Here is a 16,792-nt window from a genome sequence, read left to right as displayed (position 1 = left end):
GTATTACTTCTGAAGCCAGGTGGGTTTTCTGTGCTCCCCTGGGTTCAGTATGCGTTCAGTCATCAGGAAGCCAAATCACTGCATCTGTTGTTTAATATGAGTGGCCAGTAATTAAGAGAATCTCATTGTTTCCTTATAGCTCCCAAATAAGCAAACACTTTAAAATCAAAGGAGCAGTTTAAGTGTATAATTCAAACCTTGTTGAGAAATATTGTCTCCTTAAGCACTCATATATCAGTTATTATAATACTGGGGAGCAGACAAAACCAGAAAACTGAAATAATACCAGTTATAGCTTCTGGAATCAGATGTAATTTCTGCATTTTTTCATTCAGTCTTTGCAATAAAACTTTGATGTAGGAGAAACAATTCTTTTTTCTTTTTTGCCTCTTTTACAGATAAGGAAACTATCCCTCAAGTGACTCTTGACTCCAGTTTATATATTCTTCCACTAAGCCACAGGCATCAAACAGCCTGCCTACTTCCTTACAGAGAAGTGAACAGTCTCTTTCTGCTTTCATTGTACTCAGTCGGCTGGAGGGCCTCACACCTCAGGATAAAGCACAGAAAACCTGCATCATATCATCTTCAATATTAATGTAAATGTTATCCACCAGAATTAACATGGAATAAAATATAGCAATCTGGATGTGCGAATATGACATTTTAAGATCAGAGCACTAAGGAGACAGAGTAAATTTGCACTTTACAATGAAGAGATCATTTGACAGTAAAGAAATTAAATATATTTTGGTGGAGCCCAGTCACAGGACCCTTCAATTACTTATAACACTATAAAGTCTGATGATATTATAATAGCATGAATAGCTACAGGCCACTGAAAATGAGAAGAATTCTCCAGGAGTATTTTTAAAGTTTCCCAACATTTTAAACCACTCAGGAAAAAAAAAAAAAAAACCACTCAGATATTGTTATGTACATATTTTTATGTAACAAGGAAAATTAAGATATTAACTTGAACACAAATGCTAACGGTAGCAATGCTAATTAATCTTCTCCTAATAGCTCTGAGCTCTGAACATCTGATAAACTCTAGTCAATGAAATGATTGGAGAACAGCTAAACATACAGATCTATCTATTGTATTTGTTGCTAATAATCTGTAAATGTTCATTTAGAAATGAAATCGCACCCATGAACATAAGGTGAATTTGCTTCAGACTAAATTCTTCTTTTGGAGAAGGAAATAGCAACCCACTCCAGTATTCTTGCCTAGAGAATCCCATGGACAGAGGAGCCCACTGGGCTAAAGTCCATAGGGTTGCAAACAGTCGGACACGACTGAAGTGACTGAGCACGCATGCAAAGTCCTCTTTCAGGAGAAAAATATTCAGACTTGAGATTTCAGCATACTAACCAGAGATGGAATGCAAGTTCCATGTGGGTAGGGATCTTGCTTTTTTAAATAGTGTATCCTTGGTGCCTAGAACCATGCCTGGCATTGGGAGGCATTTGGTTGGGTGAATAAATGACTCAGTGTATGAATGTATGAAAATTTAGCACAGCTGTATATAAGTCACAGTAACTCAGGGACAGATCAAAGAATCACTAAGATATGCAGTCATAAATTCATAAATGTTTAAACTGTAAAACAGAACAGGGTAGAGTTGGGTTAGTAGGAACATAAATTCAAATTCAGAACATTAGGAACATCTTTAAAAATCAGATTTATGTTTGACTGCAAGCTGACCAAAACTAATGGTGTCATTAAAGAAAAGGTTTTCACATTGGAGGAAAAGGGGTGGAAATGGGAATTTTAACTTTTTTAGTATGGGAACTTCTCAGTTTAAAGTGTCATTACAGTTACACAAGAGCTATTTAACCATTATTTTTGAAACTTCATTTGCATTTCTTCATAGTGCTGGCTTATTTTTATTTCACAGCAGGACATATTCAGGAAAAACACATCCATCACTTAAGCAGGGGTAGTCAAAGGAGCTTGTCTGAATCAATAATGTAAATATTATTGAGAGCAATGATATTTGTTACTCTGATATAAATTATGCAAAGGGCATCATCCACAACTGTTTTCAAAAAAATTTGTATTCAAACATTAGAAATTAATAGTACAAATAACTAATCATTTCTTGACTTACCAAAAGTGTTTTGAAAGATTATAAAGTAACCATTTGAAGTTTGCATAAAAGGAATAAAATAAACATTATAAGATTTTTCCAGGTTGATTTTATAGAGACTTATCTAGAGGCAAGGAGTAATTTTCAGTTTAAACTCATGCAAACTGTAGTTTATGACTGAAATATTACATGTGACTGCACTAAAAATTACCAGTAATGCACTATCATATTAAAGCTTTTAAAAATCCTTTTAACCACTAATTTAACATCATAGCAATATTATTTCTTAGCCACAAAATGAATGAAACTACAGTAATATGGTATGGACCTTCATTTAAAGTGGTGATGAATTACTTTCAATGGATCAAGATGAAGATGTAACTCTAAGAAAAACTCCTCAAAGCTGCAAAAGGTCACACTACTTATTAAATTAATGACAACTAGAGTTTACTGTGTATCTCGTGGCCATGCATTATACATGCCAGCATTTTCAAGTGTATGTGCTGCTGAAGCAAGCACTACATGCCTACATTATTTTTCCTGGAAGATTTCAGTCCATGAGTTATTTCTACTGTCTTGTTTATCATTCCAAAAAGCAGAGAAAACAAATCTAATGTTTTTTCTTGATTTAAAAAAAAAATTCCTTTTCTTAGGTTTAAGAAAAAAATGTTTTACCACATTCATAGCAGGTATCTACTGTGACACTCATCGTTCATGTGTGGAGAACAACACTAGCACTTCCAGTCTGTCTTGGGATCCCCTAGTCAATCCTTCCAAAAGTTTGAACCAACTCCTCATTGATCTTGATTAGACAGACAAAGCTCATGAATTGAGAGGGACTTCCGTGATGGCTCAGGTGGTGAAGAATTTGCCTGCCAATGCACAGGAGATGCGAGTTTGATCCCTAGGTCAGAAGATCCTCTGGAGGAGGGCATGGTAACCCACCCCAGTATTCTTGCCTGGAGAATCTCATGGACAGAGGAGCCTGGCCGGCTGCAGTCATGGGGTCGCGTAGAGTTGGACATGACTTAGTGACTCAAAAACAACAATGGCTGAGTGAAACACCATTGCATAAGACTATCAAGCTGCCTTACTCAACTGGTTCCCATTTTAGTTTTTTTTCTCACCTGAAGCTTAGAAAAAGATGAGCATGCTTTATTATGTTTTTTATCTTTTTGATCCACAAGTATTTTCAGTACTTTATTCTCACTACCAGTTTCTTGAAACCAGATATATTACTTTTCTTCCAAGCAGTTCAGCTTAATCGCTCCCCGCTTCCTCCCCCAAAATATACACAAATGAAGAATTCAATTCTGCTAGACGCAGAGGAGCAGCAAGGGACATCTTTGAATTTCATCCTGAATAATGGAAAGATGATCATCAACATGCATACATCTTAACAAAGAAACGTGGCTGTGCATAACAGGATGAAATGTTTTATGTGTAACACATTTGTCGAAAATATTTTAATAGTCAAACACATTAGAGAAGTCTAAGTGGCCCTGTTCCCTTCACATGGGAAAATATTCAATTACAACATTGACAACCGATGTGTGTGTGTGTGTGTGTGTGTGCTCAGTTGCGTCCGACTCTGCAACCCCATGGACTGTAGCCTGCCAGACTCCTCTGTCCATGGGATTATCCAGGCAAGAATACTGGAGTGGGTTGCAAGAATACTGGAGTGGGTTGCCATGACCTCCTCCAGGCACTTCCTGACCCAGGGACTGGACCCATGTCTCCTTCGTCTCCTGCATTGGCAGGTGGATTCTTCTGCTGGAACACCTGGGGAAGCACATTGACAATTGCTATTTCTTATTTATAAAAGAAAGTCCTACATTCTTCTTTACATATTTTATAATTTCCACTTTCATCTTGTCCTTTTGATTCTCTTTGAAATGAGACCACACCTTACAAATTCAGTATTCTAGCATTTAAGTCTGGAAACCAAACACCTTCAACCAACAAACTATAACTTCTCTTTCTCCTCTGTACCTCAATTCCATTTTTCCTAGAGCCACAGTGATAGTCTCACAGCCTCTCCAGTAGCAGAAATCCTTAAGATTAACAAAGACTCAGGAACTACACCACGAAGATTTATTCTCAACAGGCTCTGGCCTTCAACTTCCACCAAGGTACAAGTGCTAACATGACTGCTCCTCCTCAAGGTGGATCTAGAAGCAATGAAGGGAGCCTGCAGAAACTGGGCCTATTTCTGCTGCCTACAGGAGGCCAAGCTGCAGATGGAATGAACCAAGTCACCATAATCTGTCTCCCTTCAAAACTACCATACACATAGGAAAATATCCTATGTAGTATTTATAGTATATAAATACTATAAATAGTTCATGTTTAGTGAACTTTCCTCTAAACTGCTGCAAATTGTAAAATACAGATAACGTCTTTACACACTTATACGCCTAGGCTGGCACTTACATACCATGTATTCACACGCACATGCACACGTCCTGATCAAAATGTTCCTGGCTCCTCCAATAAACTCTGAATAGAGAGAAGATGGATCTGATGTATAGCTTGTACTTATGTGGAAAGTATGGAATGTCTGAGAAATGCTTGGCACTTGAAAGAATTAAGAAAATGGGTCTTATCTCAGTTCTAAGTTTTGGCAGGACAGTTTTTAATCCAGTGTGTTCTGTGGCTTTGGAGTTTTGCATCACAGTTTTAGTATTCATCTTGGTATTAACATTAACTGAGTTCTCTGTTTACTTTTTAAAAAATTAAATGTAAATTAGGATTTTGTTAAAAAAAAAAAAAAAAGAAAAGAACAAGCAAAAAACAAACACAGTGGTCTGGTCTCAGTGAAAGGATAGTGTTTGGTTTGCTTCTTGATTTTATCATCATTTGGGGTATTGATTCTGTTCATGTTAGTTCTTGTTCTCCAAACCTCAATCATGGCTGAGTGACAGGAGTGGCGGATTTCAGGCTTGATCTTTTGTGAAGAGACCAGATAAGATCAAGACATGAATCTCAGCCTAGCTCTATCTGCCTAGAATGCTATGAGCTAGTCAGCTAGATACTTGGAAATTATTTTTAATGAATACAAAAGCTCTTTTTAAAAAAAGTTATATTTGAGATATTAACATTATAGAAGGTTTGTGCATGTTTCATTCCAAAATTAAACAGTAAATTATACATTCAATACTCAGAGGCCCATAAATAATTTCACATTGGGAAAGGAACATAACACAGTTTATTTTCTCTCCTCAACGACGTATGTCTGTCTCACCTACAGACTCTGGTGTTGTCTGAGGTATTTGAGGAAAACAATATGAGAAAACACATTGGAGAGAAATGATATGCAGGTTGACCAATGTTAATAAGTCTTAACTTTGGGCTGGAGAACTGTTTAAAGAAGTAGGTTGTGTGTTTAGGAAAAAAAAAATCTCATGGTTTTCTTGAGAGGAATGTAATTCTTTATTAGGTTCCTGACCTTTGGCTTCAAGTCAGATGATTTTCAACACTTTTCCTATAAAAAGTGTAGAGTAAATTTGCCCTGTTTAGAAATGACGGGATGCCAACCAACCACTCAAAGAGTTTCCAAGAGGCGCTGGAGACAGTGATACTGGGTCCTCTTCCGAAGATTAACAAGCGAGCATCATCTCAGGATGCTGTACAGTTCATTCCCACTGCCACTCACATTCCAGCCAAAGGAAAAGAAGCAGAGTAGATGTGGGAAGAAGAGGAAGAGATAAATGCACTTTATCACCTGCCGGGAGTGAAGTGGTTAAGGCTCTAGAACTAAAGATTCCCACCTTCAACCTGAGCCCTTCAGGAAACTGAGTGGAACAGATGCCCCTTGACCCTGCCGTGTTGCTGGCCACTTCTCACTAGTCTGCCCGAGAGGGTGGCGGGTTCCCAGTCCTGTTCAGAGGGAAGTCAGCGTGCCTCATCTCAGGGATGTTTAACGAAGTCAACTGGGCTCGACTGCTTCACCTAGAGAGACGCTCTGTTGGGCTCAATCAGAACCAGTTTCATGGTTCTTGAGATTTATCAAATAGCTAGCTCAGTGGATCATCCTTTGGCCAACAAACAAGCAAACCATGGAGGTCACTATATACCACTCCTCACTCCTGGCCAAAACCCACGTCCACACTGGGAATCAGGCACTTGGGCTCCTGAGCACTAGACTCTTAAGTGTCACCCCAACGTCTGCCTCTAAGGCATATTCTTGTTTCCTGCTTGTGAGGGCCTATAACCTCTCTCCCCAGTAGACCTACCATGTCTTTCATGGCTCTGTGCTCTTAGACTAGGGGATTGGAGGCAAAGATAATGGGAGAATGTGAAAGAAGAAAAAAATGCTCAAGAGATGACAACGTTTTAATATGAAGATTTTTTAGAACTAGTTAAACAGTTGCTCTGACACAAGCAAAGGCATTCAGATATACATGGGATTCTCTCTGCCTATGACTGATCTTGGCCCTTTGGAAAATATTAGGGAAAGTAGATGGTTTCTAGTCTTCAAATGATACACCTTGAACATGCCTCTTTTCTCTTGGAGGGAGAAAAGGAGAGAGGTATAGAAATTGTCTAAGAAAAAGAACAATGAGCTGCTTTGGACTACACAGGTAGAAAAATAAGCAAAAGAGAGAAACTGAAAATTAGAAATAGACACAAAGAGAAGAACAAAGTTTCTCATAAAAAATAGAGACATGTATTTGCAGCATTTACACACATATATTTTAAAGCACTGTTCATCTTTTAACCTCAATCCTAAACATCAAAAGTAACATGGGACTCCCCTGGTGATCCAGTAGTTAAGAATGACAGGGACATGGGACACGAGTTCGATCCCTGGTCCAGGAGGATTCCATGTGCTACAGGGCAACTAAGCCCATGCACCTCAACTACTGAAGCCCAGGCTCTAGAGCCCCTGAGCTACAGCTTCTAGAGCCCACGCGCCTACAGCCTGTGCTCCGCAACTAGAGAAGCCACGACAGTGAGAAACCCACAATGAAGAACAGCCCCCGATCCCCGCAAATAAAGCAAGCCTGCGCACAGCAACAAATATCCAGCACAGTCACAAATAAAAACAGATGCTAAAAAGTAACATGATAGAAAGTAAATACATTTTAAATATCCCTTGCAGTGCCAAGTTGCACACACCCTAATACCTCTGCCCTAGATTTCCAAGGGGCTCATCTGCGGTGGCCAAATAATCTGACAGTTAACAGAGAATTCCAACAGAAAAAAATCTGTAAGTGCTAGAGATGAAAACATACTTCTGGCCATATGCTGGGGAAAGAGAGCCTGACTAAAGCAGAAAAAAGACCAAGCCTCAGTTCAAAAACTCCATTCATTATTTCAACAACATAACAGGACATTCTAATCAGAGGCCTCGCCAATCATTAAGACCTGCGTTGTGGGCCGAGTGTTGTGCTGGATGGCGGAGGTGACATGCTCACTGTCCTCTACCTGCCTAGCCCTGAGAAACAGCCAGGGCAGGGCGGTGCCAGGGTAAGGTGACTTTTTTTTGCTAACTCTTCATAGCGCATCAGTTCACTTGGAAGAAGGCACCTTTTTGGAATGAATCCCCAAATGAACACAATTCTTATTTCTTCCTCTCTCTGGATGACTACACCCTTAACCCCACGCTCCTGTGGTTATGACATGAAAACATGCATCTGGACAACTGAGTTGCTTGGAAGAGTAATTTTGTGTTCACACGAAGGATAGGCTCATCTCCTGCACTGACATTATCTGTAAACACAGTTTTTTCATTCTTGAAAACACCGATTGAAACGGAGTATAGGAAGTTTCCACTGAATGGATAGCACTCCTTCTAAATACTGCATATTTTTCCCCCAAATGTCACACCATGTAGTGGTGATAAAGAAAATCTGGCAAATGCTGTCATATGGGAGGAAGTATCTGTTATTTACTGATACCACTGAGTTAACCTTCAAAAAGACTTTCTCCCTCAATCATTGTTTCTTATCAGACCACAAAAGACTTAGGAGTGGGAATTCTCAACCAATCTGGGAGATCTTGAGCATGTCGATCAAGATAGTCTGGACTGTTTTGCCTTAAAGAGAGATTACTTAGTAACATTGTTCTTGGCATGAGACACACTGGGTTGAGATTCCAGCCATGCTGATCATTGCTTCTCTGGAGGTCCAAAACTGAGTCTAGCATGCAAGCTTCAGTAGCTGTGGAGCCCTGCAGGATACGGAATCTTCCTGTTCCATGGATCAAACCTGTGCACTTAATGTTCTTCTTCTGTAAAATGAGGCTCTAATGACTTATGTTCTAAGTATTCTTTTAATATGAATGAAATAATATACATTAGATAAGATGTAAAGTAACCAGTACAACTGAACAAATAGTATGTAATGCTATTATAAGTGATTCTAACTATCTGAAAAGTCCGAGGTAATTTTTTCCATCATGAAAGGATGGATGTATTATATTTGAAGATATCAGAGAAAATACTAGAGGTGACTGTAGCACACATGCACGTGTATATATAATCCCCACAGTCTGTTGTCATGACTTAAATATTTTGAACTTCAGGTGAAACTATTTTCTCTCCATGCAAAACTTAGTATTTTCAAGACACATTCTATAGGCACTTAAACTGCAGACAATCTAGAAAAACAGGAATTCTGGAAATAAATCCCAGCCAGTATCTAGCTGACAGGCATCCACTTCAGAGAACACCTTACATGCCAGCATGGTCATTGAAAATGAAAAATTAAAAAAAGGAAGTGTTTTCCCTTCCTCAGCCCTTCAGTTCAGTTTTGTATCTTCCATCCACAGTTTTCTGCATTTCTCCCAATCTCTAATGACGTTTAAAATATGCATCTCCTGCATTTGTTTTGGGGTACCATTAAAGCGTACATATTGAAACGATATTGCCAAAACAGAAAACCCACAAGGAATCATCTGAGGAACTTCCATCTCAGCCGCTTTCCTTTATAGAAATGGAAACATTTTCATCTAATAATATATCTAACCCAATATGGTTCCCCACAATCATCATAGGCCAGTTGTCCTGATGGCACAACTCTTGAAATTTTCAAAGTCAAAAATATGCACGACACGTAGAACCCTAAGAGATGTTATCTTTTGAACTTTTAACTCCATGAAAACATGGCAACAGACTTTCAACGGCAAATGTAATTTCTCACAGAACTACATTTCTCCTTTGCTAAAACTGCTCAAAGTGACTCAGGTCCTGAAAATGTGACTGGATGCTACTTATAAAAGGACATAAAATTCATCTTCTTCTCTTGTTCTGAAAGATATTAGCTTCCCCCATCCCCATTTCAATCTCTGGCAAGAGCTACTCACAAATCAAGGATGGCCAGAAAGGTGTCTGGAGTAGAGTGGTGGGATTTGATACAGCTGTGGATGAAAGATTATTAAATTCAGCTCTTCAGGAAATACCTTGATTGACCATGACATACAGTCATTCGTCATTTTTGTTTAGGAGTCACAGAGTGGGGACTAAATGTTGATGATCAAAGGCAGGAACTAGACAAAACGCCTAGCAGCCCAGGCACTTTGTTATAGGAACAATACCTGAATGTGTTTCCTGCACAAGTTCTCCTTCTGCTCTTCCATGGCATCTATTGGAAATTGGCCATTAAAGGAAAAAAAAAAAAGCTAGTGTTCTTTTGGAAGTGAAGAAGTCTGATTATATGATGCTCATTAGCAGAAAAGAAAAGCTTTAAGGGACAAATTATGTTCTCCAGTGGTATTTGGAAACTTGCAGGAATCACAAGGATTCTGAGAAGATTTGACCTACAGAACTTTCTGAAATAAAAGGAATGTTCTGTATATTCTCCAATAGGTACACCTGAAATATGGCTAGCCTGACAGAGGAACTGAATCTTAAAGCTTAAATTATATTTCAATTTAATTAATTTAAAATGTAAATAGCTATATATAACTAGTGACTACTGTATCAAACTGACTGCAAGTTTGGAGCCATTGCTGAGTTACCAAGAGCCTTTATACAAAGAGTGTTTTATTTTCTCAAGAACTGTTTGACAAGGAAACAGGTCTCAAACATGTGTATTAATATTTATGACTATGCGACTGCAAAATCAGGGTGAATTAAACATAAATGCACTGTCTCTACTAGTTGAAACCACATCAATCTACTTGATCTATGGGCTTTTCCACGTCTGTTACGGCCTTATAGAGAAAGAATTAAAAGGACAGAACTGCCTGCCTAGTTTGCAGTCCATGTGTCCCTGCGTTACAGTATCTGAAAATCGTAAGAAAAACCAGAATGAAGAATGAAAAACAACAGCAATGACTAGGAGTATTTAATAGACGGGGAGGATTAAAGGACAGCGACCCTTCAGTCCTACTACTCTTCAAAACAGGAGGTCCATGTGCCAACAATCAGATAAAGTGGAAAGCTGATAAATTTTAAGATGTGTTTTGCCCTCACAATAAAATGCAACCACAGGACCCAAGACTTCTGAAGCTCAAGGGCCTTTAAGCATTAAACATTCCAAACTCTCTCCTGCGGATAACAAATAATCTGAAGTCCAGAGAAGAGAAGCGCTCAGTGTCCCTGAGAAAATAGCCAATCTCAGGAGCCCCAGATCTCCCAGCTTGAGTTCTCCCGACTATGACCTTCACACTCATTCTGCCTAACACAGACCGAGCCTTGAGCAGAGAAGGGGTCTCATCTCCACCCCAACAAGGCCCAGTCTCCAGAGAATAGAAACTAATATCTGAACCACATTGCTGTGCCTGACACAAAAGTTCCCTTCAGTAACATGGCATTCCTAACAACCACGCAATGTGCGCAATTTACCAAACACAAATGTCTTAAGAAATTGCTTTATATGAGGACAGGTTTTCAGTTTAATGTGTACTGTGCTATAAAAATGGTCTGTGCTTAAAGGAGATGTAGGTTCAGCAGACACAGTTTGAAGTTTCTAAAGCAAATGACCACTCATTTTATGTTTTCAGTGATACCATGAAAACACAGTGAGACAGAAGCAAACAACTGTTGAAAGAAGCAAAACAACAAGCAACCTTCTTTTAGAGCCAGAACTTAGATATTATCTGGCTCAAAAAACTCTGATTTTACAAGTGAAAAAAACCCGAGAGGGCACATTTTACATGACTTATTTCAAATCACCCAGGTAGTAAGGAAAAGAACTGGGTCTTAGAGGCCAGACTTCGGTCTCCAGGTTTGGAGTTTTTGTTATTCTAGACACCACAGTAAGATCAATGTGGTGACACCAGAAAAAGAAAGAAAAGGATAATTATCCTATATATGTTATTGTTGTTTTTAAATGTTTGTTATTTTTAATCAGAGTTGTAGCTGACATAACGTGTTCCATGTTTGGTATATAACCACATGGATTACTAATGGAAGGAAGAAAATTGTGTTTCAGGAGCTATGAAACAGATCTGGGAATAAATACACTTTATGGCCTAAATTTTATCAACTTTCCTGGTCCACAGATAACCTTCTATAGATAAATGCCACTACTGTTGATAAGAGCAAGAGATGAATAACACTGTACATTTTAAATGCCATGTACTTTGAACTGTATATTGTGTTCTTATAAACGAATCCACAAGAGAAAAAGAAAACGCTAAATAAATACAGTGAAGGGGCTTACATTCTTGTGTTGCTGGTCTTGTTGATGATGACCGATTTCCCTGTTTGATCCACATTGTGATCCAGCCCAAAGTAAGCGGCCACTCGATGGACAAGCATCCTCTGATAGGATGACATCTGAGGAAACTTTTTATAGTGGTTACTGGAAAGGAATACAAGAAACAGCAGCATCAGCATTTTCGTTTCTGGCCCGTAGTACATTTGAGAGATACACACACAAAACCGTTTCTTTTTCATCCGAACCATTAAGCTTATTTCATTCCTGGCATCACTCGATGTTCTCATTTCCAGACCAATTTTCCACTTATAGATGTATTGATTAAAGTACAATAAGTGTTTTTGTTTTACAGTTGTGCATTTCTCAGACCACAGAGAACTTAATGTTTGTTGGAAAGTATATTCTGTTTTAGTACAGGAGACCTTAACCACAGAGCCAGGCACAGCAACAAATGACATGACATAATATGGGACTGCAGATGTCTATCTGGAGATGTCACTACACGGCTGACACTGAACGCAGCGCAATTATTTCCAGGCATAACTGACTACAGCCAGCTGGAGCCCATTAAAAAAACTATAATAAAAATGAAAAGGGTCGCTTCTTGTTACTGCTACTCAATGCTAATCAGTGGCCCCCTGTTTATAGCCATTTTGTCAGGAATTTAACAAGCAGGAGTACACATGGTCCAAGCAACAATTCCCATCAACACATAGCTCCTAACTCCAACAGCATCTCTATTTAATGAGTCAGCAAACACATTAAATAATGTTTTATCTACCCCTAAATCTTTCCAGAATGAGTGAGTAAAACCATACAGCAAACCAAGACACATCAGATTCATTAACCGGCACTGCGATTCAACATACTTGTTGTCACCAATGAAATCAATAATTTCCTGCTCCATTTTCAGGAGGATCATCCTGTCTCTGCAAAATAAATGTTAAAATGAAGAGGCTTTATGGACTGTCCATTCCCAAAGACTTAACAGTTTCATTTACATGTATGGAAAAGATGGTTTAAATCTACGTAGCTACAAATCAGCATGTAACTCTTTTCTGAAATGTGATGTCAAAATAGCTGTAATTCCATTCTCCTTAAGGGGATATCTCATCTGTTAAGTATGTTCTACTACTAAAACATTTGTAGTTTTTAATGTTAAGTAAGACAAGCAAGGTATTAGGCCCATAAAACACATCAAGTAAATTGTACATTTTAAATTAATAGGAAACTTTAACAAAGCTAAGCCCAAGTAGTTGGTTCAATAGCTGCCCCGAAGCATATTTATTTGACATTGCTTCTCATTCCCTATATTTTCCCCCTTAACAGGTATCTCTTTGTGACCAGAAAAGCAGAACTTTAAACTATAATTTGTTCACTGGACAAGTACCCAGGAATTAAGACTAGCTAAAAACAGCAAACATGCAAACTATTAGCAGAAAAGAGAAAATACAAGAGACAGTTTAAGACATCAGAGATGGACTCAGCCTTCTACAGCTTCCCTCTTAGAAGTGTTTGCATGAATGACTTTATTGTAACATTCTACTTGACTCCTCTAAAAACAAGAGATTTACTTAATGATTTACCTGGAATTATTCTTTAACGTGTTAATCAGAAACTCCTGTAAATCTATGCCTGTAGAATCCGTATATTCTTGGCTGCAATCTGAAACAAACAGCAGGGTGGAGTTATGAGAAAGGGCCGTGGGGAGGTGGGCTGAAAAGGGTTTTCCCAACCTTTCCCTTTTCCCTTATGCTCAGGTAAACTTTAGGTGAATCTACTGGTGTTAGAGATACATGTTACGAAACTAGCAACCTGGCAATATTAAATCAGGATGAAAATCAGATTCGGGGATTAAGAACACCCAGTAGATTTCCAGTGTGGAAAGACCTAGCTGTCACAGGAGAGGAAGTGGGCACAGTCTGGGTGGGTGGGTGGGCGGGCGGAGTCAGATGTCATGTGTTCATTTTGGGCTGTCAATCAGCAAGGGCATGACCTCTCCATGACAGTGATGGGTACTCCCCACCCACAGAGAGAACTCTCAAGAGTTTGAGATACCATGGAACCCTCTTACATTGGAGAAGGCAAAAACTGAATGTTCTGTTATAAAACTGTCTAAATATTAACTGATACAAAATATAGGAGGGCATTAAATATTTCCAAGTCTTTCAAGTCTTTTGATGCTGTCTGAAGTTTAATTTCTAAAGCCATCTTAGGAAGCTGTATTTGTTTACTGTCGGATACACCTTGGTTTTAGATGTTCAGCAGCTGAGACAATCGTTACAAGCAGATCTGTGGTTATGCAGCATATGTAAAGTAGTTGTCCTTTCTCAGCTGATTAAATGCCTTATACTGTCTCAGGTATTTAAAAAAATTAGTCTATTGCCAATCTGTTTATTCATGGAATTCTTCATATCAATTTAATTTTGTTTTTACTTATGCTTTTTTTGGTTTGTTCGTTCTACTTTTGTATAATTATATGTAAGGCAACAAGTCGAAAAGTCTGGATTGTAGCTTTGGGGTTTTATAAGGAATGACTTTAGGAGAAGAAATTTTTCCTGAAGTAGAAGTGTGTATATTTTACGTGAGACGTGGTGGGGCAGTATATGGGTTGCAGACACCGAATTCATTTAGGCCAGATAAAATGTTAACATGTATTCCACTGACACTGATGTATACATCTGCGCTCTGGGGACACCACTTACCACTTATCATCTGAGAATTGCTAATCCACTATCTGTCTTTTAAGATAAACATGAAACTTAAAAGATATAAAACTGGGTACCATGACTGTTCATCAATTCAAATTAACTGGACTAATAAATGTGAATTAAGAACAGGTTTATATTCACTCCCTTGTATAAACTTCTCAAAAATACATCCAAATGAATATCCAAAGAAATATGTGATCCTAAAAATAACCTTTTTAGATACACAAAAATGACACCATGAACAGAAAAAAATCAAGTGCACATCATCTTTTACACACACACACATACATACACAAACAAAATTTTATGCAAATTTTGCTGGGAGGTGATATTTGTGTAAAGTCTAGAATGTATTTTGTGACTAGTTATGTATCCAAACTGAGTAAGTTAAGGAAACATTTTCACATTCACCTTTTGATAACATTCTGATCTTGGGTTTTTCAGAGGTTTTATCTTTGTTTTTATCCTTTTCTTTTTCTCTTTCAGAGTCATCTTTCCTAGATTTATCCTCCTCTTGCAGGCTGGGAAAACTGGAAAGCTGTAAATGAATTGATTCCTGTTGGGGAAAAAATATAATAATTTAGGGCCAGATTTAAGAATCTCTGTCTGGTTTCCATTTTGCATAGAGATTATTAAGAACAGGAAAATGAAAGCCAGGTACAGATTTTTTTTTCTTAAATGGTAAAAAAATTATACCTGTCAGAAAAATAATTGCTCTTTAAGATGAATTAACTTTGGAGGTCAATGGAAGGTCATGAGAAGTAGCTAGTACTAAAACTTTGCCTTGTGAATATTAACTGAAAGCAAGCTAAATTCCTACAGATCACAACTCTTATTTTCTCTATAGGTTTATTTTTAAACACTTAACAAAAATTTCTTTATCAATAAGTTTGCATCGTAGCTACTATCATGTCTTAAAAATTAACATAAAAAAAGAGGTTTCTGCAAGTTCTTTTATATAATTCCTGGAACGGAAAAAATTGGCACAAGCACAGACAGACAGATATTACATGAATCATAATTACAGAAAAAAACAGACATAAAGAAAGGCGATAATAGCCCATTTACAAGTAAACTTCTGTTTCAGAGCCACATAAATACTGATTTCTATCACTATGAAAAATAAAAATACAGAATTGAAGGAATCCTAGATATGGGTTATCCTATGTCGCTTACAAAAGCTATTAATAAAGCATTAAAACTTACAATAAGCACTGCCTTTTGGAAAAGGTAGAAAATAGGACCATATTTTCCATCAATTAAATATAAATAATTAATATTATTTTAATCTTAGTATCAGTGAATCCTTTCAAGATGTAAGAGTCTCTTGAACTAATGCTTGGTTGACCACTTACAGTATTTGGACTGGATCCACTTTTGTATTTATTGATTTTGCACTGAAACAGATCATTTCATATGAACTCATATATCAGCCATTTGGATGATAGTATGTTCACTGTTTTGAAGAAGAATGAGCCAAATTATGTTTTTCAGTTTTATGAAAAAACTATGCTATGATTAAAACTATAACAAATGAGCCAACATTAAGCCCACTGGTTCTTATGTAAGAGATCATCTAATGGGAAAACTTTCTTCCACTGGCAACATTAACATTTATGATGAAGGGGAAAAAATATTCCCAATGACTAATAGCATTTCCCACTGAAAACTAAACCAAGACTCTTCTACATGTGACTAAACTGATGTCTCTACATCCTCAAATTATGGCCAATCTGGGAGTCTTAATGGTTCTTGGTAAACCTAGCTGATCTGACAAGCAGAAAACCAAAGTCCTCCAATGGCAAGTTTCTTTTTCGGGAGGGGGTCTATTGTGTATTCTGGGCTGGAATAAAAAGTCACCATGGTTGGAAAGCTGCATGATACAGAAGATGAAATAAAACACATTCTCATGGTAAATATTGATCTTAGCCGGGTTTCCTGATATCTGCAAGTTCATCCTGGGGATGGACATATACAAACTATCCTGGGGATGGCCATATACGAATCCGAGTGTAATTTGATGATAAGGTCTTTTATCAGAGCACTTGGGAAAGAAATGTCTTAGTCTGCAAAGATTCAGGCAGACCTTGGTGTTACAGTTTGCTTCCACTTGCTAAGGAAAAAGCTGGAACATTTTTGCTTCGAGTGGGGAAGAATCGATTCGACAGTGGGTCAGGAGAGGAAAGCGAGGGTCCCAGGTCAGGAAGTGGTCTCATTACTTCTTCAAAACCGATTGATCCATTCAGCCTCGGTAAGTTTAAATCTAAAATCAAAGAGGCTTGGAAATATGAATGCAACAGCAGAGGCCAAAGGACATTATTTTTAAAAAAAAATGTACAAAGTCCTGCCATGTGTTGACAAACAGAATACTCAGAAA

General features: G+C 37.9%; 1 protein-coding gene across 10 annotated transcripts in view; it reads right to left on the bottom strand.

Annotated features, from left to right (window-relative positions):
* ARPP21 (cAMP regulated phosphoprotein 21) overlaps positions 1-16,792 on the bottom strand; it is a 162,349-nt gene that overhangs the window by 92,239 nt on the left and 53,318 nt on the right. For all 10 annotated transcript variants that reach the window (XM_061127709.1, XM_061127715.1, XM_061127714.1 and 7 more), the window contains exons 6-9: positions 14,827-14,971; positions 13,291-13,369; positions 12,574-12,633; positions 11,708-11,848 (exon numbers count right to left, since the gene is read on the bottom strand). In XM_061127709.1, coding sequence (XP_060983692.1) covers positions 11,708-11,848; positions 12,574-12,633; positions 13,291-13,369; positions 14,827-14,971 — 425 coding nt within the window. The remainder of the gene's footprint in view (positions 1-11,707; positions 11,849-12,573; positions 12,634-13,290; positions 13,370-14,826; positions 14,972-16,792) is intronic.

Source organism: Dama dama, chromosome 24 (assembly GCF_033118175.1).
Source record: "Dama dama isolate Ldn47 chromosome 24, ASM3311817v1, whole genome shotgun sequence".
NCBI lineage: Eukaryota > Metazoa > Chordata > Mammalia > Artiodactyla > Cervidae > Dama > Dama dama.
This window is presented reverse-complemented; position numbering and strand designations above follow the sequence as displayed.